The following is a 27,945-nucleotide window of genomic DNA, read 5'->3' as shown; positions in this document are numbered from 1 at the left end:
GAGAGATGGGGAATGGCCAATCAGTTGCAATAGTCAGAACATACACAACATTTATCAGTTAAGTTTGCTATCTTAAGAGTGGACATAGGTATATGTATAACCAACTCACTTTTCTGTACAGCAGAAACTAATGCTACATTGTAAGTAAACTATACTCCAATAAAAAAAAATTCATTACAAAAAAAGTTTGTCATCTTATGTGAGTGTAGCCTGTGGCACCTGGAAACAATTAAAATTGTAACATCAACCATCACTAATCATAGATCACTGTAACAAATATAATAACAACAAAAAAAGTTCAGAGTATTGTGGGAATTACCAAAACGTGACACAGACATGAAGTGAGCAAATACTGTTGGAAAAATGGCTTCAATGGACTTGCTTAGCACAGGATTGCCACAAACCTTCAATTAGTAAAAACATAGTGTCTTCAAAATGCAGTAAAACAAAGTGCAATAAAATGAGGGATGCCCATAATTATGCCAGTGCTGGGACAAAAGTTGTAAACTGGACTGTCCCAGGTAAGCTGAGATGTATGCTCATTCTAGGAGAATAAGATCCAATCAATATAGACAGAGTAAAAGAAAGGTCTAGTTTACATAATTGAAAAGGTGATCGAACTGGAGAACAAGGTAGGAAAGAGAACAAACTTGTAAGAAGATGAAGAGGTTGGGTTTGGGCCTGCAAAATTTGAAGTTGTTGTCTGAACAACACCTAGTTGGTTCTCTAAAGTGTTACTTTATTAATGGAATCCTGAAATTTTATATTTATCTTTAATAAAACAAGTAAGAATGTTTTTCTTTGGTTTTGTAGATTGGAGTCTACTGCACGAACATCAGAGAGCTCAGAAGAATTCTTGGAAGAAGAACCTGAACAGAGTGTGACTGAATTTGAGGATGAAAGTAGTGATAAAAATGTTCGACCAGCACCAGAAACCCAGCCAGGCCTGGAAAAGCAAGAAGGTGAAAAGGTAGGAGATTCACTTATTAAATAAAATGAATGGAAGTAAAATTTAACTTTCTTAGTCATATATTGTTAGAAAAAAGCAAAATGATGTATTTTAGACTCTTAGTAGAAATTATATTTAATGTTAAAAAGCATATATGTCGGGACTTCCTTGGTGGCACAGTGGTTAAGAATCCGCCTGCCAATGCAGGGGACACAGGGTTCGAGCCCTGGTCCAGGAATATCCCACATGCTGCAGAGCAGCTAAGCCCGTGTGCCACACTACTGAGCCTGCGCTCTAGAGCCAGCGAGCCACAACTGCTGAGCCCATGTGCCGCAACTACTGTAGCTCGTGAGCCTAGAGCCCGTGCTGTGCAACAAGAGAAGCCATCGCAATGAGAAGCCTGCACATCGCAATGAAGAGTAGCCCCTGCTTGCTGCAACTAGAGAAAGCCTGCATGCAGCAACGAAGGCCCAACATAGCCAAAATAAATTTTTTTTAAAAAAAGCATATATGTCTAAAGCAAGGTCAGGTGGTAGAGGATAAAGTTACAAGTATTTTATATTTCAAACTGAGTTTATAAAGTTTGACATATTGCAAAGATAAATAGAGGATGTTTGTTTAGTAATATCCCTCAGTGTATTTAAAATACAAATTAATTTGTAGAATTAAACATACTTAAGGAGTGACACAAATGATGTGACTATAAGAGGTCTACCTTATAAAACCAGTTAGAATGCCTTAATGTCCAACAAGACCTAAATTGCACCCCTATTTTGGTTAGAAGGATAGAATTAGTTGTCCAGAAAAGACCATGTATTTTACTACAGTTGATTTACAAATTCCTAGAAAAATAACTAAATTCATTTTTTTTTACCACTAGAAAACAAGGAGGAAAATCCTTTGTGACTAAGTAAAAAACTCTTTATCTAGCTTCATTTCTTTTTTCATCTTATCTATTTCCTATCCTTCTTTTTCTTTAATATCTTCAATCTTTTCCTCTTTTACAGGTTCCTTATTTCTTCTTTCAAACATACTTAAGTTTCTTTAAAAATCTTTTATCTGTTCGTCAAGTCCAGCCAGGAGCTAAGCAAGTGAAATTGCATTACTGATTTTATTTCCTTAACTTACTCCAATTTAGCTCCTGTTTCCTCTACTTCATGAAATTGTATTTTTAAATGGCATTTTTTCTCTTCTTGTAAAAATTAGGGAAACACATATTTTTTAAAATGGATTTATATGCTTCTAGATGTCTATGGGAATGTATATTTTTGTGGTTTTTTTTTTTTTAAATTTAAGATTATACTGTACATACTTCATGTAACCTGTTTCTTTTGTCCAACAATACATGGGAGTACCTACTCTTGTAGGTCACCAGTGACACTTTCACTCAATTCTGGTGGCTTTCCTTACCGAGTTTGACTACTCTCTCTTCCTCTGGATTCTCTAGTCCCCTGGCTTTATAACACTGTTGTCTTTTGGTTTCTTGGTTTTCCTCTCTCTGAAGTTTTGTTTTGGTTTTATTTATTTGCTTTTTGACTCTTCTGCTTCCTGTTTTTTCCCCTGTATTTGTGGACATTCTAGAAGACTCAGTTCTTGACTTTCTGCTCTTTTGTTCATGCTTCTCTTTTGAAAATGCATCTAGTCTAATGGCTGAATGGTCATCTCTGTGGGATTGACCAATAACTCCAGACTTTCAATATTGATCCAGACTTCAGTATTACTTGCCTTCTGAATATTTCTGTTTAGACAGATGTCTTTTATCATCTTAAATTTTAACATCTCTGTTCTTTCCTATCACTTCTCTATTGAGCCTTTTTTCCTTTTTCTTATTTTTCATTCTGTTCCCAAACCTAGAACTTGAAGGACTGAGTTTTTCTCTTCTGTTGCTTCTCACTTGTAGTTACTCACCAAAATTCTGGTTTTTTTAATAAAAACTTTTGCTATATCTTTCTCATTTTCTTCCTTTTAACATTTCTCATAACATTTCTCTTAAGGACCAACCAAAAGTTGGTCCTTTTGTGAGTTTTATTATAATTACCTTCTGTGTGCAGTTTATTCTTTATACTCTCTGGCCAGATTAATTTTTCTAAGTCTTTGATTTCAGTATCCCCTAGGAAAACATTCATTATATGATTTCAGGGGTTCTATATAATCCAGCCAAGTCTATTTCTTTTTTTAAAAAATAAATTTATTTATTTATTTATGGCTGTGTTGGGTCTTCGTTTCTGTGTGAGGGCTTTCTGTAGTTGTGGCAAGCGGGGGCCACTCTTCATCCCGGTGCACAGGCCGTCGCGGCCTCTCTTGTTGCGGAGTGCAGGCTCCAGACGCGCAGGCTCAGTAGTTGTGGCTCACAGGCCCAGTTGCTCTACAGCATGTAGGATCTTCCCAGACCAAGGCTCGAACCTGTGTCCCCTGTATTGGCAGGCGGATTCTCAACCACTGTGCCACCAGGGAAGCCCAAGTCTGTTTCTTAAAATTTGAGTGCATCAGTGTTCTAATTTTTATTTTATTTTTAATTATTTTAAATTTATTTTATTTATTTTATTTTTGGCTGCATTGGGTCTTTGTTGCTGTTAGTGGACTTTCTCTAGTTGCGGTGAGCGGGGGCTACTCTTTGTTGCGGTGCATGGGCTTCTCATTACAGCGGCTTCTCTTGCTGTGGAGAATGGGCTCTAAGCATGCGGGCTCAGTAGTTGTGGCACACAGGCTCAGTAGTTGTGGCTTGCGGGCTCTAGAGCGCACGCTCAGAGTTGTGGTTGCACGGGCCTAGCGGCTCAGCAGCATGTGGGATCCTCCCGGACCAGGGCTCTAACCTGTGTCCCTTGCATTGGCAGGCGGATTCTTCACCACTGCGCCACCAGGGAAGCCCAGTGTTCTAATTTTTTTTATAATAATTAAATAAAATGATCTCTAATTATTAGAATGTCTTTAGGATTAATTAGAAATATTAGATGTTAATGAAAGTCTTGTAAATTGATAAACCTTGGGGGAAGAGTTTTAGAAATTGGAGACTTAGTGCTATCAAATCGCTTTTCCATATTTTAATGTGATTTAAGGAGCAGGATTGTTCAAAGATGACCCTTTGTTGACTGGAGAATGAGCTCACTAAGATTGAGGGCTCTCTCCTCCCAGCAAGAAGCTGTACCCAAACTCAGCTTCCCACAAGACTGCTAGTGCTTCCTCCCCCTGGCATGCTAAACTGTGACTTCCCAGGGGCCCCAAGGATTCCAAGTGCTGAACAGCTGATGTTCTGTAAAGAGCTGGCACCAAATCTAGACTTTCTCTGGTGGCTTTTTACTGAAAAGGTTCTTCCTGTCACTGCCCTATATGGAGGAAGAGGAAGAAGGAGGCAGGGTTTCTTCGCTGAATCTCAGACCCACACTGGGTCCATAGAGCATCCTGGTCCTGTCTTTTCTCCATGAGAACAGAGGGAAATTGGGGTACTTACGGATTCTTGTCTCTTACTGACTCTGCTGTTCCTTAACCTGTGTCCTGTAACATGGTAGAATGTATCTTGAGTCCTGGTGCATGACAGGGCGACTGAGAATAGACCCACCTTGTATGACAAGTAAGTTAATCTGTAATTTTGTCCTGACTTTTTTTGCCCTCAATGGTGTAGGAATCTGAATCAGAGCCTATGAATGGTGAGATAATGGATGATACTCTTAAGACTTCACTTATAACAGAAGAGGAGGACTCCACTAGCGAAGTTTTAGGTGAAGAATTAAAATTGCAGTCTTTTAATTCCAGTGAAGACTCTACGAATCTTGTTCCACTGGTGGTAGAATCTTCAAAATCTCCTGAGGCTGTTGCACAGGATAAGGTAATGGAGAAATATCCAAATTTTTTATAGTTGTAGTGTCCAGTGTTGTGACTTGGCTAGGGCAGTGTGGGATATATATCTTCCTCTACTTTAACATGTACAGTCCTTCAGGAAAAATAAATTTTACTACATTGGGTGTTTTAAGAAGATGCAATCAATAATGTTTTTTTAAATTCAAATCTTTGTAACTTCATTCGTCTGACTTACGGTAACAAAATGAGTTTCACTTTGTAGATTTAGGAAATGCTTAGAAAAATGGATAAAGCATTATTTACCAAGTATTTGAATACCTATTGCTTACATAGTCTGTTACCAGTACTGTCATTTTTTTGTTTTAATTAGGGAGACAGATTAGATTAGTGGGAGAAACTTGATGGAATATTTTTAAAGAAATTTAATTATTTTTATTGAAATATAGTTGATGTACAATATTATATTCATTTCATGTGTACTACATAGTGATTTGATTTTGCATACATTATGAAATGATCACCACTGTAAGTCCAGTAACCATCTGTTCCCCATATAAAGTTATTACAATATTATTGACCATATTCCTTATGCTACATATTACATACATCCCCATGGTTTATTTTGTAACTGGAAGTTTGTACCTCTTAATCCCCTACCTCTTTCAGTCCCTTCACTCCCTCCCTTCTGGCAACCACCCATTTGTTCTTTTTATCTGAGTCTGTTTTCATTTTGTTTTGTTTTTTAGATTCCACATATAAATGAGATCATATGGTTTTTGTCTTTCTCTGACTTATTTCACTAAGCATAATCCCCTCTAAGTTCATCCATGTTGTTGCAAATGGCAAGATTTCATTCTTTTTTTAATGGATGAGTAATATTCCATAGTATATATAGATGCCATGTCGAAAAGGAAATTTAATTTCTACTTTTGAATATTCCAATTTAAGGGTAAAAAACTCTTGTATAGCATTATTTTATTAGTGTCTCACATAATTACATGAATAAAATTTTCGCTGCCTTCACCTTTCACCTAATAGTCAAACTCAGTGGGGTAAGCACAGTGTCAAGTCCCAGGATTCTCGGTTCTGGCTCCAGTAACACCAGGAAACTAAAAACTGAGTTGATTCATGGTTTTGAAGAATCTTGACATGAAGTTTGTGCCTTAAGTACTTTTTGAGGTAAAATCATTACTTTTATTGCATCTTTAAAGCAAGAACGTAATGAATCCAAATTATCATGTAAGACAGTTTCGAAGAAATTGAGCTGTATTCAGAACATGTGCACATGATTAACAAAAGTAGTGAGTACTGAATTCTTTAAAATGTGGTTCAGGGTCATTGCATATTAGTGTCTGAGAATAATTTATGTAAGAACTATATTGCAAAAGTTGTTCACCGGGTTTTTTGTTTTTAGCCCTCACATGTAACTGACTCAGAAATGTTGCTAGATGAAGGCCCATCTGATGACAAGGGGCACACTGAAGAGAGGCTGCCTCTAGTTTCAAGAAAGAAAGCACATTTTGGGAGTTCAGACAATGTGGCTACTATCCCAAATGAAGAACGGTCCGACGGTGGTTTTCCAAACTCCGTGATAACTGAATTTTCTGAAGAATCGATTCCTGAAAATGTATCACCCAACACTACTGCCTCATTGGAAGACCAGGGTGAGGAGGGGGTAGCTGAGACCCAGGAAACATCTCCAGCTCTTCCTCAGAGCTCTTTAATAGAGGTTGAACTTGAAGATGTGCCATTTTCACAGAATGCAGGACAGAAGAACCAGTCAGAGGAGCAGTCTGAAGCCTCTTCTGAGCAACTGGATCAGTTGACACAATCAACAGAGAAGACTGTGGATAGCAGTTCAGAGGAGATAGAAGTGGAAGTGCCTGTGGTCGACAGGCGGAATTTAAGAAGAAAGGCCAAAGGGCACAAAGGACCTGCGAAGAAGAAAGCCAAGCTGACCTGAATGAGGAAGAAATGCGGATGATAAATCCTCTTCTTTGTAACATAAAATATGGTAGTTAATAAATAGCATGGGGCACAGGACAAAAACTCCAAATTTCCAATTTGAACTTATTTATGATGCCGCTTTTCCCTCCCCTGTAGGACCTAGGATTCACCGTTCTTTTTAATTTTTCAGGCTATTTTGTGTAAATACAATTTTTTTTAATTTTTATTAACCATGTTTCGATTTTGGGAAACCAGGTCATACTGTATTTTCTTTAGCAGTTGGGGATATCTGACCATTAATATTTCAGAAAATATAAATTTAAAAATGTGAAAGTAGTAGGGCTTCCATCAATTGTAAGGATCACAGAAATCTTTTATACTAAGGGTTTTAATAGTAATCTTGGTGAAGGTTCTAGAAGTTTTATCTTAAATTTCAAAACTAATCACCATTTTTTAAAATGTAGGCGTGCTTAAACAAAAATGTCAGTAAATTAAGATAAATGCAACTTCAACTAAATGAGAGCACAAATTTGGAAATTTATGGTCAAAGGTTTATGAAGGTGGTATTTTGGCCTCTTAGTTCTTAGTTGTAGGTGCAATTTCTTCCTTTGACTTCAGTGTCTGTAGAAAGGCACAAACAAAATCTGTTTCCAGTTGACTCTTGATAACATCTGATACTAACAGTACTGCTAGGGATTTAACTCTGGCCTGTAGGCACTCGTATAATTATTTAAAATTTCATTTGAATCTGGGGACTGTACTTTTGTCCTCACCCAGTTAACATGTATACTTTAGAAGTGTGAGAACCCTTCCTAAGGCTTCTCCTTAATCCTGCCTGCCACCGCCTTTATTCTGGAATCTTCATTATATTCCCCTCACTTTCATTCACTTCCCTAACTCATGGAGTGATTCCTGTCCAAAGATCTTTTTGCCTGCCTGCCAGCTTATGCCCTTGGCTTCCATTTTTGGTAGGTTTGGAACTGCGCCCCACAATCTTAGACCTAGATGGCAGGAATAAGCTGCCCTAGGAGCCATAGTTACAAGAGCTTAAATCAGATTGGAGGCTTCGTTTGTCCCTTTTGGCTTGCTCGCTCTTGATTTGTTCTGTGCGGACAGGCTACAGTCTAGCCTGTGTGTACATTGTGGTTGCCTTTGCCTGGGTAAACTAAAAACAAAAAACATCCTCGTTTATTTTTGTATAATAATTTATTTAAAAATGAACAAAATGGTTATTCTTAGTATCCAAAGAGAATCTTAAAAACAGTCCTACTCTTTGGAAGTATTATGTGTACTCAAATTTTCATGTAAGTTTGAGAATGCTTTGAGGCCATTTAGATTGTTTTTAAAACTGCTTGGTCCTTACATGAAAAAAAATGTGTTATGACTTTGTGTCATTATTTGAGGTGCTAAGGATTCATGTTGAAGGTTTATTCAGTCTACAGTCAGGTGATACTAAATTTTATTTTGGGATGTTGGCATTTTAGGAAGATTTAAAGTTGAGGTAAAAATCTTTAGCAGACAAAATAGCAAACCCTCCTTATTCGTGTAAAACTTTGAATACTTGTATCCTCTACTATTTTCTTTAATTATTTGGTCAGTTAGGCCAGATTATTCCATTCTAAATAAAAATTAAGCACTTTGGCCATTTGTTTTCCCAACAAATGCTAATCAAGTGAAAGAATAAGTATGCCTAATATTAGTGTATCTATTGAATGTTTATGCTGTTTTATACATTTTGTGAATACCACAATTAGGGAAATAAGGATTTAGTAAATTCTTAACCTTTCCATTTTTAATTTAAAATAGATTTTAAAACCTAACATTTACTTTTTTATTACTTGGATTCTTCATTGTTCTCTTTAAAATACTTTCTTTAAAAAGGTGTAGTTTAAGACTGAGCTCACTGACAACTCTTGATGTGTGAATATAGTTGCTGAGGTTTATAAAAAAGAAATGTTTATTCATATATGACCACTAAGGACTCGCAGTATAAACTTGTTAAACTTGTTTGGTTTAAACAGTAGGTGCATTTTAAGCAGTTTCAAAACTTTCTGTTCAGCACCAATTTTTGTCCATGTTATCTCTGACAGAAAATGTTATTTTGGAGTTTATAGTTGGTAGAGGAAAAAAAGTTAGGTCCCATGAAAAAAACCTAGCTTTCATGTTCAGTAACAATGAGTTCTATGCTCAGTGAGTGAGTGTAGAATTTATAACAAAATTTATCCTCAGTAAGGAATCTAAATGAAACTTAATCACATTACTTGTACTTTTTGCAAAAGGCATTAGAAAAACTCTGAGAATGAGAGGATTGAAATCCAATTTCAACCAGGTAGTCTATTTGTTAAGTGTCCAGTCACATTCTATAGTCCTTTGTGAACTTTTTTGTTTAGAAGTCTTATTTGTGGAGAAGGGAGTTCAGTTTGTGTAAATACATATATATTTCCTTGTGTAATATAAAGGAGACAGTTACTAGCAAAATTTTAGTTCTACTTTCAAGTTTATTCAATTGCTAGACATCACAAATATATTTAAGAATTTATTGTAAAGTTCCTCTACAACTTTTAACAGTGAGAGGGTCTATTATGATTTTTTATAAAATCAAATAGCATGACAGAATGTCAATCTTCTACTACTTAAAATGTGTCTCTATTCATGGTGTTTCCATTCAGTACAGAAAATTATCAAGGGAAGGATAAAAACTACTAGTGATTAATGGTTCACTTTTAGCTGACCACCAGAACACCACCTAAAATGGTTTCAGTGACTTTAGAAAAATATCTTGAAGGTTTATGATTGCATCGAATTGAGCCTTTAACCTGGTATCTAAATATCTGCTCTTACATTCTGATTTACCCTTAGGGATTACCTTCTAAGGTTTGGTCACACCAGCAAACTGAAACAGATTTTAATGTAAATAATTTATACTAACATTACTCATCTGTGTAACAGTACTTTAGAAATTTCTGCCTTGTATGTCCACTAGTAGCAATACCGTGTTTGAAGTGTTTACCCAGTCTTTCATGGGTGTGATTAGTTACAAATGTTTATGCTTCTGTTTGCATACTTAGTATCAAGCTTTATTTGTACAGATAGTTTAACTTGCTTATTTTTGATTGTGAAAAATAAGCAAACCTCAGTTCTGTATCCAGTGCTTACCTTCAGTAGATTTTCTTTCACCCTCCAAAACTTGTCATTCACACATTCCCCATTTCTATGAGCGGCAAAATCATTTGTTAAAATCTAATTGTAAGGAAGATTCTGCTTCCTTTATCCTGAAGTAATTGTATCTTACTGGATAGTAATTTCCAAGGAACTAGCCTTTCTTTTCCTTAGTGTCTGTGTGTTCTAAAACTTCTACTGTGTTTATACAATTTAGAAAAGATGTTACATTATTCAGAATAGCAAGACTTACTCAAGTACTTACGTTTGTTTTCTTGGTAGTTTTTTTCTAATTTTTTTTTTTTTTTTAATTTTTAACAGTAGTAATTAAACTTATATTTTGTGATTGTTTCCTGGTCTGTGTTTTGAAATTCCTTCCCTTTTCCCTAAGTTCATTGGTGAAGATGTGTTTAGATATTGAATTTGTTTAGACACTGATTTCATTTAAGGCACAATTAATCACACTGGTTGTACTTTCAAGACAGACTTAAAAAAATAAACAGAATTGAAAACAATGTGATTTAAATTAATATAATATATAGACACCCTAAAGCTCAAAGTCACAAACATAAATCACAAATGTGCTTTTGACTAAAACATGACCTTTTTAATATTATCTAAGTAACTGCAAATTTCTCTTTAAGGGCATCAGTGCAGCCTTTTTCTTTTTAAAACTATTTTACCTGGAATTACTTAAATTTTTACCACTCTAAAAATATAAATACCCTACCCTAAGTTTAGAATACAGGAAATGCTAAAAGTATAAACATTTTGGTTGGTATATTTTTCATGTATCTATCTTGAGTAGAAAATACAGTTCCAAGTATATGGCATTATATATGATGAATGAGGGGAAAAATGTTTAAAATACTAATTTCCTGACTTACTATAGGAATAAGTTAAGGATTAATTAGAGGTAAAAAGTTTTATCTAAGTTCTTTTGAACTTTATAGTGTAGTATGCCTTCTCATATATTTTATAAAGTATTTTCATTAAAATGCTGTGTTCATGCTACATTTCTTAGGATTAATAATCTACAGTGAGGAGAAGGAGACCTCAGGTAAGGTCTTAGATGTGACAAAAAGTTTCTTGGCCTATTCCTCACAGTTAAGTGTGCACAAACCTTTGATAAAATGTGTTTTGGGGGCTTCCCTGGTGGCACAGTGGTTGAGAGTCCGCCTGCCGATGCGGGGGACACAGGTTCGCGCCCCAGTCCGGGATGATCCCACATGCCGCAGAGCAGCTGGGCCCTAGAGCTGTGGCCGCTGAGCCTGCACGTCCAGAGCCTGTGCTCCACAACAGGAGAGGCCACAGCAGTGAGGGGCCCGCGTACCGCAAAAAAAAAAAAAAAAAAAAGTGTTTTCGACTGCACTGGCTTTTCCAATAATGACAGATCTACACTGCTTAGTACCACTTATTAATGCAGATACTGATGAAGTAGGATATTTCTATAATTGATTTTTTAATCATGCAATTTTATGAACATCTAAACGCTAAACAGACACAAAAGACCAATTTGTAAAACTAGGCCATTTTAATCTTTTTTTTTTTTTTAAACAGTAGAATAAATAGTTTTCTTGATGACTGCAAACATGTAAGGCTGATTGGTAGTATTCAGAAATATCAGAGTAATGGTTTCCTGATTGGTGTGTAGTCTTCAATAATTATAAGGAGTTATTTGTATGTATCTGCTGTCAAACCAGTAAGACTGCATTTATGCATCCGTCATTTTCAGGATTGTTGGTAACCTGGGCATATTTTCCTAAGGAAAACAACAGAAAGGAGGGATGTTAGCTAATAAAATTTACCTTTAAAGAATACATATAATCTTTGCCCAAATTATTTACAATTAACACTTTTAAGAAAGAAAAATTGGACGACAGTAGTATAAGTGAGATTTTATAAAATGAAATCACTCAAGACCAAGCTTGAGTTCTCCATACAATTTTTATATCAATATTGTTTTTATAAATGGTGGCTAGCTCCATTCTGTTACTATGTTATATTAACAAGCCTTTATGGATTGACCTGAGCATTGCTCCTTTTCCACATAATTCTTACTGGAAAAAGCATCAAGTATTAACTAAGTTTCAGATCAATTTAACCCATTTTAAAACCGAGGTCAAGGGACTTACCTGGTGGCACAGTGGTTGAGATTTGCCTACCAATGCAGGGGACACGGGTTTGAGCCCTGGTCCGGGAAGATCCCACATGCCGCAGAACAACTAAGCCTGTGCGCCACAACTGCTGAGCCCGCGTTTACCAACTAACGAAGCCCGCGCGCCTGGAGCTCATGCTCCACAACAGAAGCCACCGCAGTGAGTAACCCCAGCTAACCACAACTAGAGAAAGCCCGCCCGCAGCAACAAAGACCCAACACAGCCCAAAAATAAATTTATTTTTTAAAAAACAAACAACCAAGGTCAACTAACATGAAGTATGTGCCAATGACTCATATTGAAGATTCAATCAAGAAGCTATACAGTTTCAAACAACATTAATGTTTCAAACAACATTAAAGTTTAGAAATATCTGGGTACTGAAAGCAGAAAACTAAGAAAATGAAAAAAGAATTTAAAATTGTTGCATGACATATTTCAGGTTTTAATTATTACTGAAATACTGTGGCTACAATGTTTGCTGTCTGCCTCCCCCCATTTTTGGTCAGTTTATTTTCTTCCAATATTTTTCAGTTACAATTACAATTTCCCATCTGCTTTCCTCATACCTTTTTAAATAAAAAGCATCAAAAAAATATCTAGCAATGTAGTAAACCTTACGTAACTGAAACCAGTAAACTAAAGAACTGCATTCATAACTCTACAGTGTTCTTCCTAAAGATTTAAATCTGACTCACATCGAGTTTAACTGCATTAAAATTTGCCCTGTACTTTACTGTCAACTTAAAAACTTCTAAGGATTATAACATTAGCAGCCCCATATTCAAAATTGTACTTACCCCAAATGACCTTGCCTCCTTGTGTCACTAGGCCCAACTCGCTCACGTTCACCTCAATGACAGTACCTTTGGTAATAACACCCAAAGTTGTATATAGTGGGGATGAGGGATTCTTCTTCACACCAAGTATTGGCAGGCAGAAGGTGGCTTTCAGTTCAGGATGTGTTACGTGGGCCTTCTTAAAACGTAATCCCTAGTAAGTCAAACACAAGAATGTTTTGAGTCGAAAATGTTAATGATGAATATTGATCCTTTTTGCTTATCTTTTCCAATCATCTCCCCACCCCGCCCGAAAAGGATTGAATGTCTAATCTTAAGGCATCGAAAGAAATACTCAGAATTAATTCTACAGACTAAAAACCCAATAGTTACAGGAAAAGTATGTGGGGAAAAAACCCAAACACGTACTTCTGAAAAGTTTTCACCATGGAACAGCTACCTAGCGTCATATTCAGATTTTCTCCTGTCCAGGTACCTATACTTCCTGAGGACTTGTTACATGCCAGGCACTATGCTAGAGCTCACAAACAGCACCATTTAAACATGATAGCCTTAACAACTCTCCCTATTTTTTTTAAACGATAAAAACAAGCATCAGCAGGTTACATAACTTGTTCCCAGGCTAAATAGTGTGAGGATGGAATCAAATTTAAGTATCTTGATTCCAAGTCTATATACTTCAGCCATCTTCCATGATGAAAGATTTGTCAGCTTTCTTTGCGTTGATGGTTAATACTGGTCAAAAACTGGAGAGAGCCCAGAGAGATCTCTGTTACAGAGACCAGATTCACCCAGTCACCTAGATACAGTCTTCTGGGGTGAAGGCACTTTAGGAGCCACAACACTTTGCAATGTCTTAAATTTGATTTTTCCCTGTATGGGGGGAAGGGGGCAAATGACAGTAAATCAAATTCTTAGTAACAGACTCATTAGTCAAGCTTACATAACATTCAGAATGCCATATGATTAATTCACAATAAGAAACGTATCTGCCAAACTACAGAAAGCCTAGAACAGCTTGACTAGTATATTCTCTCCCTGTAGAACTTAAGATTACCAAAATATATTTAGAAGATTATGAATACACAATCAAAATAAGGGGTCCATGATGGAATCCAGGGATGGGTGAACATTTTCTGTAGATAACCATATAGTGAAGCTCTTATTTTAGGCTTTGCAGGCCACATGGTCTCTGTTACAAATACTGTACTCAAACTTTGTAGAAAAAAATAGCCATAGACTATGTAAATGAACAGGCACGGCTGTGTTCCAATAGAACTTATTTTTTTTTTATAGAAGCAGGCTGTTTGACAACATTTTAATTCATTGAAAATTATTCAGGTTGGGAGCTAGAGTAACACTGCCAACTTTCCCCTCTGATTGTCTGTTTTTGTAAGCAGGCTGGTATCCGGTGGGCAGATTAATTCATTCTGTTTAAAGGGATTCTGCAGAAATATATCTTCAATTATATTTGGGGAGGTGGAGAGGAGATTGGTTTTGACCATCACTGCTGTCAACAGAAATTAAAGTCCCATTTTAATATTCTCTTTTGTCAATGACTGCATACTAAGTATTTTCAAAAGCATTAAGATACTTCCCTTACTAAACTGGAATTAACTCTTAAAACAATTGTACTCATTTTCTAACTGTTCTCAAAGACAAGTGTCAGGCGCACAGTAGATCACTTGTTCAATGAGTAAAATGACTGTGGAAAATGAAGATTCTAATATGTCATATTTAAAAGTCAAGATTCACTGACAATCTCTGTAATGAAAACTCTTTTTCATCTCAAATCTCCTATGAAGCTGAAGACAAGATTCTTGACAGTAGTGGAAGAGTGCTAACCAATTCCATTAATAACTTAAAGTAACAAAAATAGCCTAAAAATATCTTTCAACCTGTTCTTTTCTATCAGTTTTAGGAATTTCAGGAAACTGTCAAGTACTTTATCCAGTTTAACATGGGAACTGATATTTAAGCCACTGTACTCTAGCAGGGTCTTACCATTGGCCTAATGAATCGTTCATATTTAGGTGGTTTTCGAGTAAAGCCATCTCCAACAAAGCAAACTTTAGTAACCATCCTCTTCCAGGCTTTCTTCTTTCTCTTTCCCGTTCTAATAACTTTTAATACTTCTGTTTCTCCCTGGGCACGAACTTTGGGCAGAGGGACTTCCCATTTTCCCTAAAACAGACCACAGTTAAAATGCATATTGTTAGTAAAAGACAATGAGAATAAAAAGTCAAATATTTTTTAGTTGTATGAAGTAGTAGATTCACTTTTTTGTTTAACCAACAACATTTTGGCTCAATTTTTTCCTAGAGATCTGCACTGTCTCCTCACAAGCCTGAAATTAATTGGAACTAGTTAAGTTTACTACTAAATAGTTAATAGGGTAAAACTGGAAGACTGTCTCCACCTTTTTTTTGTTTTTAACATCTTTATTGGAGTATAATTGCTCTACAATGGTGCATTAGCTTCTGCTGTATAACAAAGTGAATCAGCCATACGTATACACATATCCCCATATCCCCTCCCTCTTGCATCTCCCTCCCTACCCTACCCCTCTAGGTGGTCACAAAGCACCAAGCTGATCTCCCTGTGCTAGGTGGCCGCTTCCCACCAGCCAGCCATTCTACATTTGGTAGCGTATATATGTCCATGCCACTCTCTCACCTCGTCCCAGCCCACCACTTTCCCATCCTGTGTCCTCAAGTCCACTCTCCACGTCTGCATCTTTATTCCTGTCCTGCCCCTAGGTTCTTCAAATCATTTTTTTTTTTTTTTAGATTCCATATATATGTGTTGGTATACGGTATTTATTTTTCTCTTTCTGACTTACTTCACTCTGTATGACAGTCTCTATGTCCATCCACCTCACTACAAATAATTCAATTTCATTTCTTTTTATGGCTGAGTAATATTCCATTGTATATATGTGCCACATCTTCTTTATCCATTCATTGGTCGATGGACACTTAGGTTGCTTCCACGTCCTAACTATTGTAAACTGTCTCCACCTCTTAACATATCTTTATATTTCTACCTTGAAGGGATTTTTAGATTACATTTACTAGTAAGATGAAATCATCACCCCATATTTTGTACCTCCCTAGAATGCAGATTCTATGAAAAAATGGAAGCAGTGCAAGGCAGTAGAAAGAATTCTGAACCTATCACTAAGGGCATAGGTTCTAGAAGCAACTCTACCATTGCACAGATAAGCGCCTGTGAAGAGTGATTTACAACCTCCTAGATCCCAGTCTCTTCATCTGTAAAATGAAGAGGGGTTAAGTAGATAACCTCTAAAGTTTCTTTTGGTGCTAAAGTCTACCATTCTAATTTTGATACTTACATATCAAAAAATAAGCAATAAGATTTTAAAAATCCCATCTGGAGACTAAGTTCTTTAAATGCAGATACTGCATATTCTGCTGATACCTAGATTTCTGTCAATCCATCCACAGGTGTTTAAAAATAGTATCTATGTCTTTTTCTGTGCTTTTAGCAGAATTTAACTTAATTTGACACCAAGTGCAACCCAGAAGTATTTATTTTTTTTAATTGCTTAATTTTTACCTAAGTCAAATCACTTAGGATGCTTTCCACTATTCTACTTTTTAACCAGTTTTGGCACTGCAGGGCAGCAAAAACAGGAAGCAGTTGTACCCTTCTCCACAACAGCACAACATTAGGAGTTGTCAAGTATAAGAAGCTGTTTTAAATAATTTTTTAAAAGTAAAGACGTGTGGCATTCTAAAAAAAATTTTAAATCCTGTTGAATGTTCTCATGGTGAGAAAGCACATTTTTTTACTACTTAAACATTTTATATAAACTGAAATTTACAAAGACTTCAACATCTAAATAATGGGAATAGTTGGACTTCATTTTTCCATTTAACTGAAGAAACAAACTAAGAACCTCAAATATGTATTTAAGTAATTCTCCTGAACAATGGCAACAAAAATAAAGACTTCAATTTTTATTGCTTACCGCTTTCTCTTTTCGTTTTTGTTTGATCATATTGGAAAGTACTTTAGCTCGAGACTGTCCCTCTCTGTCCAGTAGATATGCGGGTACTGCTCCTTGTGGAGTCTTTTCATCATTCTTCTGTTTGGTGTTTCTTTTTTCATGCATCTTAATACTACCAAGAATGAAAAAGATTCAGGATTATTGGTTTTAATAATTATTACTCAAAAGACTAACTTGGTACAACAAATAAATGATCACTTACGTCTTTTTCATTTGTATTTTCTCAGCATGGCGCTGTTTATGGTAGAGCTTAGCTTTCAGACCAATCATTTTTTTTGCCTTCTTTGAACGTTCATGAGCCTCTCGACCTTCCTTCTTTCTCTTTTTCTCATGGTAATCCAAACGATATCCATAGCGCTTACGGTGTAACTCGATATATTCATTTTGTGGCTATAACAAAATACGGCAAGAAGTGTTACTTTAATTTTAAAAAAATCACTGACAGAATTATCCTAAAATACTTTCTTTTGAGTAGCATATAAAGTATAGAAGGTCCTAGGTCATCCACTGCTCACTTGATTAAATAACTCTTGCACTTAAGCCTAATCACATGATGTAAGTTAAATAAATTTTGATCCTGAATGATATGAGGCATCAGGATTTACATCTGTAATAAACTCAGTGAAAGTTACTGTTCATTGAAGAGAACTGTCCAAAATCCACTGGACCACAAAAGGGACGATCTGATTCTAGGATCTCTCTCTTCTGAACATCGATAATCTGGTCTTTCAATATCATCATCATACTTTTCAAAAATTTAACATTTTACTCAGTTTTAGTGAAGTATAATTTACATATATACAATGAAATGTGCCCGTCTTAAGTGTAAATATAGAGTTGTAAGTTTTGACAAGCCACACAGCTCTGTAACCACCACAATCGAGAATATTTCCAACACCCCAGAAAGTTCCCCTTTGAAGTCAATCCTCTTTTTCCATGTCCAATCTGATATCTATTGTTCTAGTTTTGCCTTTCCCAGAATGAAATGTAAATGGAATCTACAGTATGCAGCCTTTTGCATTTAGCTCCTTTCACTTAGCATAAGGCTTTTGAGATTCTCCTATGTTCTTGCATGTATCCATACTTTATTTCTTTTGACAAGTAGTCATTTTATGGATATACCACCGTTTGTTTATTCATTTACCAGTTGATGGATATTTGGGTTGTTTCCAGTTCTTAGTGAATAAACATCTGTATATAAGTCTTTGTGTGGACATATGCCAAACTGTTTTCAAGGTGGCTGTACTATTTTGCGTTTCATGAGCAATGTATAGGATCCCCTTTTGCTTTTTAAGTGCCTGTTTTATACACCAATATTGTTTTATTTTAAACACGCGGCCCCAGACTATTTGTACTTTAAGACTACAAAAATAAAACAACGGTGTAAAGCCAACTCCAGCACGGAGAATAACGCTTTGTAACAATAAACAAGGTACTAGGTATCATGTGTGGTGTTTTCAACTGCTATCACATAACACCTGGCAGCAACCATGAAAAAGGTATGTGGAATGCCACTTTGCAGAGAAACAGAGATTAAACGTGTAGAAGAAAGACAAAGGGTCTGGCAGTCAGATCTGGGCTATAAGCCCGGCTCTGCAATTCATTAGCTGCTTGGCCGGTGGCAGGGCATTCCTTGGTTTCCTCGGCAGAGATTAGGACTGATGCGGAATTAAAGCCTACGGTATACAGTTAATCACTAGGCTCTGGTACTGATGGTCACACAACTTTGGGCGAAGCCAGGAATTTAACAGAGTGAAACCTGTCTGGCTCCAAAAGCCTGTGCTCGGGCAAATACCCCACTCTATGGCCCGAAATTGAAGTTGTTTTCACTCCTCGGAGCGCACCCCACTCTCATTCCCTCAACTGTACCTCACTTCCGCCTACCACCCCTCACCGCTAACCCCAGCGCCCCTGGGCCCCCAGGCCCCGCCACCTCTGACGCCCTAAGTCGCGAGCTCCCGAGGCGACCTCCTCACCATGGTGACGGCCGCCGAGCCACCGGGTGCAGCAGCCGGGGCGCGAAGAAGCTTTCAATTTTCTGGTCTTAGAGACCCACGAGCCGACTCCGCTCCTCCCGCGACAGGAAAGGGACGCTTGTAACTCTACCGACTCCAGAGAAAGCGCCACACAACCGTTCCGAGCCTCCGTTCTCAACTTTCAGCTAGAAGGACAGAAGTTGCTGGCCGGCGGCTTTTGAGTGGGGCACCGCCGGAAGTGGTGAAAAGCGGCGTCGTCGGAGGCAGAGGGAAGAAGATCTAAGTTCCGCTCACGGGTAAGGTCGTTCTTCGAGGTAGGGCGTCTTGACGTGAGGCCTTTGCACTGTAGGGTGCAGCCCGCACCTCGGCTCTCACCAGCCCGGCGGGAAAAAGCCGGCCTCCGGAATGCGACCAAGTCCCAGGTGGGTACGGGGCCGCGCCGTGTGACTCCCGGGTGCCTAGGCCCGCGATGGCCACTGGCGACCGTACAGGATGCTACAGCCAGGCAAGCACGAGGACTGCAGGGCCTCCCGCCCCCTCACCTCGGTGTCAGCCCACGTGTGGTCCTTTCTCTCGCGCCTTTGGTGAAAGCGACTGGTCTTGGTTCCTGTCACCGTGTGTAATGTGTGCACGATTGAGAAGGATGCAGAGGAATGAAAACTTACTGTAGAGGAAAGTAAATTACTGGGCCTTAACAGCTGCCAGAAAAGAAAGACAATGTCTTTGTTTTTCCGGACTAATTTCTCAAATTCCTTAGGCCTTTTGGTGCCCAGGACGGTGCCGAGTGGATTTGCATCTAGTGGACCTCTAGTGGTACCGAGAAAAGCTGTCGGTTTTACATTTTAATGTACGGTCGTTGAAGTTCCCTTAATTACCCTCACGGTCTGGAACGTCATTGTTATTCGTCTCCCTAAGTCTTAGAGCTTGGATTTGAGGCCGTTTTCTTTTAAGACTTCATCTTCTAATGGGACTTATTTCCTTTAAAACCCGAACTAATTCTAACTAGCATTCGTATATTTTCAAGTATAGTAAATTATGTAATCTCTCTTCCTGGCATACACTTCTCCCTAGTATTGCCTTCCTCACCTGATTCAGATCACTGTTTTATTGAGACCTTCCATGAGCTCCTTTTTTTATAGTTACTACTGCCCCAGTTCCCCTTTCCTGCTTAATTCTTCTCTGTAGCACCTATCACCATAGGAGATGCTATGTATTTTATTTATTTATTTTGTTTATTGTTTGTATCCACGGATTAGGATAGGGACAGGATGAGGGAAGGGATTGTTGGATTGTTTTTTGTTTACTACTTTTAACCCCATTACTTAGAAGGCAGTGGTAGACACACAATAAATTCTTGTTGATAATTGAATTTACTTCTCATGTGGATCCTGTGATGTGATAGATGAAAAGACAGGCTCAGATTTGAAGTGACTTGACTTGTTAGAGATCACAGAAGACTTGGGGCTCCAGCAAGTCCTCTGACTGTAAAGCCTAGTCTGGCGTTTTCCACCACAAATAAAGGGCCCACTTGACATTTCTGGTATAATTAAACGTTTATAGAGAGTCTTTAAAAGACTTTATTGATGTGTTATAATTATGACAGGCAGACAAATGCATATTGTAGATGAACGTTCTTAGTGGATTCTTCAAAACCTGAATATACCTGTATAAGCAGCACTCAAATCAAATTACCTGCACCTGAGAAGCTCTCCTCGTGCCTTTTTCTAGTAACTGTCATTCCCAAGGGTACACACTGTCCTGACTTCTAACAGAATGGATTAGTTTTGCCTGTTTTAAACTTGACATAATTGGAATCATATAGTATGAACTTTTTTGTGTTGATTTCTTTTGCTTAACAGTGTGAGATTTACCCTGTTTCCTGTCAGTTTATAGAAATTTTTAATAGGTTTGTTTAAATTGTGAACTCATGTTTTTTCATTTACAACTCTCAAAGCCATAATGCCCTTTTCCCTTCTGAATCAGAAATAGAAAATAAATGTTTTAGAGGTTAAGCAATAGTCACATTTTGATTTGTGTGAAATAGACGAGGCAAAGTTATCGCTATGTTGGTTATCATTTGTTCTTTCAGCTGTGATTGTGGGATAAAAATGGCCTAAACTGATCAATGTCAGCAAAAAGGTCTCTTAAAAAATGTCTTCCTGTGTAACTGGCAGTAGCCAAGTTGGGTATCATCACTACTTTGGTACATCTACAAGTATATATTAGATACCCAGTCTTTGCATTTTGGCAGTCAGAAGCATAAAAATGTATTCCTTTGATCTGTATGAAACTTTGACAGTATTTATTGGTATAGTTTAGAAGAATAAGCCAGGAGATGTGAGAGCTGCTTTATAAATTGCATGGTGTTAAAAAATGAAGCTTATTTGTGTTAAAGAGGAAGAACAGGTACAGTAGTAGTAAGAGCCATGCAGAAAGTATTATGAAGGAAATGTTTGTTATTGTGATATGCAGCATTGTTAAACCTAATATTTTTCTTGAGGATAGGGATCATGTGTTACTCATTTTCATGTTTCCAATAATCAACTCCTTGTGTTGCTCCAATGAATGTTAGATGAACAGGGAATTGGAAGGAGCTTTTTCAGTCCAGCTGACCTAAATTTAAGAGTATCTTTAACTACTGAGCATTTTTTTTTAGCAAGTAAAAGCTGATTTGCCAAGCTTTTTTCTTGAATGAAGTTAAAGGCTAGAACTAACTTTTAAAATTTAGATAAATAGCTTGTTTTAGAACGTGTGGCATAAATTCTGTAGTGAAAATGAATGTTTAGATAGCTTGAGATGATCTATTCAATATAAAGAGAAAAAGAGCAAAGATGACATTAGGGATTGACATTAATAATGAACATATTGGCCTAATTCATATTTGATACTTTTTTAAGAAACAGGGAATATGACACAAATCTAAATTGAAGTTTCTAATTTAGGAGAAGTTAACTAAGTACAGTAACAAATACCATATGCAAACAGACTATTTTAACTTGATGCTTTAGAATCTCTTTTCCTACATTACTTTATCCTACTTTATCCTCAGCAACATCATCTTCATTTGTGCTTTTATACTAATGTATATTGTAATTGTACTTTAGTGTCCCGTGATTCCTGTTTTTGTGTATTAAGCCTTACAGGCATGATAGTCCACTGATTTTTTTTTTAAGTCCATGGATTCTTTTGTTTATTGGTCGTGTAACTTGTTGATAATGTAGAATGGGTATTTACCTGTTTTTTCTCATTACTTGCCATTTTTATACCATCAGGTGTCACAGTTTTTAGTGAGTACTTATGTTACCAAACCAGGCTTGGGTCCACTTGCCTGAGCACAATAAAGCCAGTCTACTGACACCGGGTTGTGGTGAAGGAAACTGCAGCACTTATTGCAGGGCACCAAATAAGCAATGTAGGTAGCTGGTGCTTAAAAGACCTAAACTCCCCAAAGGCTTTCAGGGAAAGGTTTTAAACATAGGGAGAGGGACAGGGATTGTGGGGTGTGTGATCATCTCATGGACACTCTTCTGACTGGTTGGTGGTGAGATAGTCGGGAGTCAACATCATCAACCTTTTGGTTCCAACGGGTCTGGGGTCTACATGCTTGTGGGCAGCATATAGTTAACTTCTTCCACCTGGTGGGGATTTCAGTATCTGCAAAATAACTCAAAGGACATGGCTCAGAGTATTTTCTGTAGCCCTTTAGGAGGAACTAAAGGTCCTTGACTGTGTTTAATGGCTAAACTATTATTATTTTGTGTTGTTTGACTGTTTTATTTCTGCACTTTCTCACTTCTCTTATTAAATTTATTCTTTGGAACTTGGGAGGCTAAAGTTTTTCTACAGACAAGAGGCAGACAGAGGACATGGGAGAGGAGTCTGTTATGGGAAGGGCCCATAGGGCCCTGCTTGGTTACGCTCATGTGTTGTCCAAGGCCTAAGGAGGTCTGGGCCTTGTAGAATAACTCACTTGATAGTACCAGTAGGAAACCATTTTTGTTGAAAATCATTGAGCCATGGGGAAGAAGAAAATCAGTGGCGGGCCCTAAATGACTTTATAGGTCCAAAAAATGTTTGAGGAATTGTGCTAGGCTGCTGGTAGAAAATCCCACCTTTTGGGGAGCTCCCAGTAGTGGAGATAACATATTTGTCATGAGTAAATATAAGTTCCAAGTGTTACGAAAACACAGACAAGGTAGTATTAAAACTTTGTAGGAGATTGGGAAAGACTTCCAAGTTGGGGGCTTGAATACTGACTAGAAATTTGTCAGGTGTGTGGCTTTGGGAATTTGAGGACTGCTTTCAGACAGTGGCACCATTACATGCAAAGGTGTTAGAGCGCAGTGTTTTAGAGGAATTTTGACTAGAGTTCCTGGAATAGAGTAGGGAGTAGGAGAGTACAAGACTTTGAAGGTAGTTAGGGACAGAATTTGTTGTATTAAGAACCTTTACAGGGCTTCCCTGGTGGCGCAGTGAATGAGAATCCGCCTGCCGATGCAGGGGTCACGGGTTCGTGCCCTGGTCCGGGAAGATCCCACATGCCGCGGAGCAACTAAGCCCGTGAGCCATGGCCGCTGGGCCTACGCGTCCGGAGCCTGTGCTCCGCAACGGGAGAGGCCACAGCAGTGAGAGGCCCGCATACAGCAAAAAAAAAAAAAAAAAAAAAAAAGAACCTTTACAGGTTTTTAAGTAGGGAATTGACAAGATGAGGTTGTTTACTTGAAAGGTATGTGTCAAGAATGGATTCAAGCAGTGTTTCCCACTTAAGTGATCTGAGTACTACTTTTTTAAGACTGACAACTGAATTACTTGCGCTATTAATTATTTAATATTTTTCCTTAAATTCACATTTTTATGTGAATAATTTCATCATAAGCAACACTACAAGGTCACAGATTTTGTTGGCTATTGTTTCTAACATTTGTTTAGTTTTTGTTTTTTACTTATAACGTAAAATAATCATGGGCAGTCACTTTAAGAAACACAGTGCCGGAATAAGTTTAAAAAATTTTTGGTCTATAGGAACCCTTCACACTCTTAAAAATGAGTCAGAATGAACAGTTTTGTTTGTATGGGTTATAATTGATATTCAGATACTAGAAATGAAAACAGATCTTTAAAATGTTTTAATAATTCATTAAAAATAAACCATTAAATAATAATGTAATTAATATACTTCTATGAAAAATATCTATATTTTCAAAAACAAAAATGATTTTGTTTGAAGAGTGTTTTATATTGCTTTACAATTTTTTGAAGAGTTAAAGGATGTTGAAAGAATAAAGGACCATATTCTCATGTTTAGTTTGAGCTTTCATTTTCTGAATTATGCATTTTCTTTTTGATAGCTAAAATACTATTCCTACTTTTTAAAAGTAATACATTTTTACCTAATATATTACATTTGCCTTACTTACATATGTCTTACATGTAATACATAAATTTAGTTTTGTAATTTTGTATATTTCTTTTTCAGAGAATAACAGTTTAGAGGTTCAAGATGTCCAATCTGAGGATATTTGCAGTGAATCATAAGAAAATATCCAGCTTGCACATTAACGTAAGTTTTTCTTGTAAAATTAAATGTACTTCAACAACTTCAGTTACTAGACTTCCCCAAAGGTTTAGTGTATCTCATATACTAGTATATCAACAGTTTCTTAACAGGAGGTATGGGGGAACCTGTAATCAACAAGAAGTATGCCTTATCATTAGTCTATAAATTCATTTTGCTACTTTAAAATCACCTGTGCAACATTTTGAGACTATCTGTATTCCATTTTTGAGGTCATTAGCAGCCCAAGGAGTTGCACAGTTTTTCTTCAGTATTTTCATTTCTGATGCTTTCAGACTGTACACCCTGTGACAGGTGATGCTGTCTTACCCTGGCCATTATGAAGTAGAAATTTAAATAGTCTGAGTCTTTTTTCTACTCTTAATATATTTGCTTAGAATAATAGTGTTTTATTGCCAGAAACTTGGTAACTAATGTAGAAATAATACAGAAGGCACAGGTATGCATTCTGTGACATCATGAAAGGCAGATTGTGGCAGCCCAAAATCACTACATACGTTAACTACAGTTCCAAATATATTGACAGCCGTTAAATGTGCATTTAGTGGTCCAGGGATAAATCGATGGAGAACATTCAACCTCTATGTGGGAATATTAGGAGAAGATACCTTGGGAGCTTTTAAAAATGCTATAGTTACTCCAACTTCCCTTTTTTTTTTTTTTTTTTTTTTTTTGCGGTACATGGGCCTCTCACTGTTGTGGTCTCTCCCGTTGCGGAGCACAGGCTCTGGACGCGCAGGCTCAGCAGCCATGGCTCACGGGCCCAGCCTCTCCACAGCATGTGGGATCTTCCCGGACCGGGGCACGAACCTGTATCTGCTGCATCAGGCAGCATGTGGGATCTTCCCGGACCGGGGCACGAACCTGTATCCGCTGCATCGGCAGGCGGACTCTCAACCACTGTGCCACCAGGGAAGCCCCTTCCCTTCCTTTTTAAAAGCTCTCCACGTGATTCTAATATGTAGCCGCTGTTATAAATCTAGGTGAAAACACCTAATGGTTTCAGAGTTCATGACTCCCACCAGCTCTTAATAGTCTTAAAGGAGAACCAAGAGGTATCCAGGGTTAGCAACCTTATTTAACCTTTCTGGCTCTCTGGAAACTTTAGGGTCGTTCTCAGACTGCAGCCGGCAGAATCACCTGGAGGGCTTGTTAAAACACATTGTTGGACACCATCCCTAGAGTTTCTGATTCTCTTCTCTGGAGTGGGTCCTGAGAATTTGTCTTTCAGATAAGATCCCTGTGATGCTAATGCTGCATGTGTAGGAGAGCCGTCATCTAAGGTCAGCTCAAAAGAGCAAGCAGTATTACTTTTATCCTTATTTTTTATTGTAGTGTAATTTTGTGTTGTCACTTTTTAAAAGAATTGGAGTTAATAAATTGAGACTACTATATGGAGATTCAAAGCATAATTATGATGTTAAAACTACAGTAGTAAGTTATGCTAAACTAAAATTAACATTGTTTCTTTTTCTCCTCACTAGAATATGTGTTCCTCTAAAATAAGAGCAAGTCTAAAAAGATTAAGACTACATGTGCTTCTTAGAAGAAATTACAGTTCCCTACCAGGTACAAATGTTAGATTCTTCTCATTTTACTTAAACTGCTTGCTTGCTTTCTCCCTTTTCTCTCTCTGTCGCTCTCTCTCTCTTTGTCTCTCATTTGCAAGCTTCTCCCTTATTAGGAGTCTCCAACCATTTTGAAAACAGTGGCTCCCTTTTACTTCTTGGCTATTTCCTTGAGATTATTAGGAGTTGGAGAATTCTGATAGATGCTAGGAGGTGGTACCAGTAGACTTATGTTCCTCATCTGCTGTCCATCCTCATGAGCTGAGCAAAGAGAAGGGTCGGCTCAGAGGTTTAGTAGGTGAGTCTACTTGTAGAGTGCTCTTGCTGTAAAATGTTGATTTTCCTAGTTCATTTCTGGTTTTTATACAAAAGTATTGTCTGTTAATAGAGGTTTAACAGGATAATTTATTTTGAGGGTTCTTAAGAGTAGTTTGGTTTAATATTTATCTGGGATAGATCAGGTTAGGTAATATGGCTATTAAAAGCCTGAAGGCTGAGGAACTGGCTACAGTTACCCCTTGAACAACACAGATTTGAACTTCAATATAAGTTCAACCATGTAAGAGTCCACTTATATGCAGAATTTTTTCACTAAATGGGTACTGCAGTACTACATGATCCACAATTGGTTGAATCTGCCCATGGGGAACTGAGGATACAGAGGAACGACGTATGCACAGGGCAGGCTGTGAAGTTATACTCGGATTTTTGACTGCACAGGGGTTGGCACTTCTAATCTTCAGGTTGTTCAAAGGTCAATTTTACTGTAATTCTGAATGTGCTTCTTGTGTTTGAAGTAAGCAAGCATGTGGGAGACTTAGAGAAACTACAGTTGACCCTTGAACAATGAGGGGGTTACAGGTGCTGACGCCTCAAACAGTTGAAAATCACATATAACTTTGCAGTCAGCCCACCGCATCTGCAGTTCCATGTGCACAGATTCAACCAGCTGCAAATCGTGTACTGTAGCATGCATGTATTGAAAAAGATCCTTGGATAAGTGGGCCCACACATTTCAAACCTGTGTTGTTCAAGGGTCACCTGTAGCTTCATTCTGTAGCTGTTCTCTTTACCATCTTTGTTATTGAGAATAATGGAGTAAAAATACCAGTTGGCTGTGTGACTTGTAAAGGCATGTGAATTTAATGTTCTGCCTTATTGGTGTATATCTGGGTTTCTATATTTTTGCTGTACAAATTTATCTATAGCAGTACAGATTATCTTTCAGTCTTCAAACTGCCATCAGGTTTTCAAAATGTAATAGAAGTCATCATAATTTATTATAGAAATTTGGGAGAACTGGTTTAAATAGCAGGAAGGTATAAATTAAATTTATAAATGTAACTGCATTGTTTCTTTAGTATTAATAGAATAAATGGTAAGAATGGAGTAAGTCATTATGGACTTTTTTTCTTCCAGAAATACTGTTAGTTTTTACAAGTTGGCCTTCTACAAGTATTAGATTATTATAGCTTCTATTCAGTGATACCTCCCAGGCTGTCTTTATAGGTATCATGTCCTTGGAATTGCTGAGGGAAGGTAGGTTTCAAGTTGTACAAAAACTCATTATCAGCTAATATGAGTATCACTCTTTGCTCTTCAAGCCTTGACAATGTAGGTTTACAGGACTGTGCTTTTTTTTTTGGTTCAAGATCTACTAGTGCCTGAAGATTATTGTTATGAACATTAATTCTACTTTTGAAATTCTGTTTATTATAGAATTCCATTATAGAATTGTAGCAGGTGGCAGAGATTGGGGTAAATCTATATTTTTCTAAGGATATAGTCTAGAAATTGATGTTTAAAAACTTTATCTTGATTTTTTGTCATCCACAGGTTTTTTTAGAGATTGCAAGAAAATAAATTTTAGGTAAATGAGTGTTATATTTAGCTTGAATTTTACTTTAATTGGATTTACTTTAATAGTAATTTTACTATTTGCTTAAAATTCTTTTAATTTCTTTCATTTATAAATTAAAGGAAA

At 37.2% G+C, this 27,945-nt stretch overlaps 3 protein-coding genes across 14 annotated transcripts in view; 2 read left to right on the top strand and 1 right to left on the bottom strand.

The window, feature by feature from the left end:
- FAM169A (family with sequence similarity 169 member A) overlaps nt 1-6,793 on the top strand; it is a 101,487-nt gene extending 94,694 nt beyond the window's left edge. For all 6 annotated transcript variants that reach the window (XM_067031158.1, XM_067031157.1, XM_059062756.2 and 3 more), the window contains 3 exons: nt 814-970; nt 4,569-4,772; nt 6,159-6,793. In XM_067031158.1, coding sequence (XP_066887259.1) covers nt 814-970; nt 4,569-4,772; nt 6,159-6,707 — 910 coding nt within the window. In that variant the 3' untranslated portion in view covers nt 6,708-6,793. The remainder of the gene's footprint in view (nt 1-813; nt 971-4,568; nt 4,773-6,158) is intronic.
- Nucleotides 6,794-11,365: 4,572 nt separating this feature from the next.
- NSA2 (NSA2 ribosome biogenesis factor) lies at nt 11,366-18,944 on the bottom strand. The gene is made up of 6 exons (XM_059062771.1): nt 18,819-18,944; nt 17,045-17,232; nt 16,804-16,954; nt 14,814-14,993; nt 12,810-13,002; nt 11,366-11,612 (listed from the first exon to the last, which is right to left on the bottom strand). The coding sequence occupies exons 1-6, from the start codon at nt 18,819-18,821 to the stop codon at nt 11,545-11,547; spliced, it is 783 nt and encodes a 260-aa protein (XP_058918754.1). The 5' UTR covers nt 18,822-18,944; the 3' UTR covers nt 11,366-11,544.
- Nucleotides 18,945-19,030: 86 nt separating this feature from the next.
- GFM2 (GTP dependent ribosome recycling factor mitochondrial 2) overlaps nt 19,031-27,945 on the top strand; it is a 44,887-nt gene continuing 35,972 nt past the window's right edge. For 2 of the 7 annotated variants that reach the window (XM_067031149.1, XM_059062750.2), the window contains exon 1: nt 27,381-27,500. Coding sequence is in view for 3 of the 7 variants with exons in the window: in XM_059062750.2 (XP_058918733.1) it covers nt 27,476-27,500 (25 nt within the window). In the remaining 4 variants the exon portion in view is untranslated. Of the gene's footprint in view, nt 19,241-24,294; nt 24,379-25,877; nt 25,963-26,181; nt 26,260-27,380; nt 27,501-27,945 lie in introns of those variants that run through there. The other 5 variants (XM_067031146.1, XM_059062748.2, XM_067031147.1 and 2 more) reach the window with 5 other exon arrangements.

This window comes from Kogia breviceps, chromosome 4 (genome assembly GCF_026419965.1).
Source record: "Kogia breviceps isolate mKogBre1 chromosome 4, mKogBre1 haplotype 1, whole genome shotgun sequence".
Taxonomy (NCBI): Eukaryota; Metazoa; Chordata; class Mammalia; order Artiodactyla; family Physeteridae; genus Kogia; species Kogia breviceps.
This window is presented reverse-complemented; position numbering and strand designations above follow the sequence as displayed.

Bases quoted from the DNA above. Each gene is read 5' to 3' on its own strand.
- NSA2 (XM_059062771.1), bottom strand. The intron at 16,955-17,044 runs GTAAGTGATCAT...CATTCTTGGTAG, and splicing joins AAAATACAAATGAAAAAGAC to TATTAAGATGCATGAAAAAA. The intron at 13,003-14,813 runs GTAAGACCCTGC...TTGACTTACTAG, and splicing joins AACGATTCATTAGGCCAATG to GGATTACGTTTTAAGAAGGC.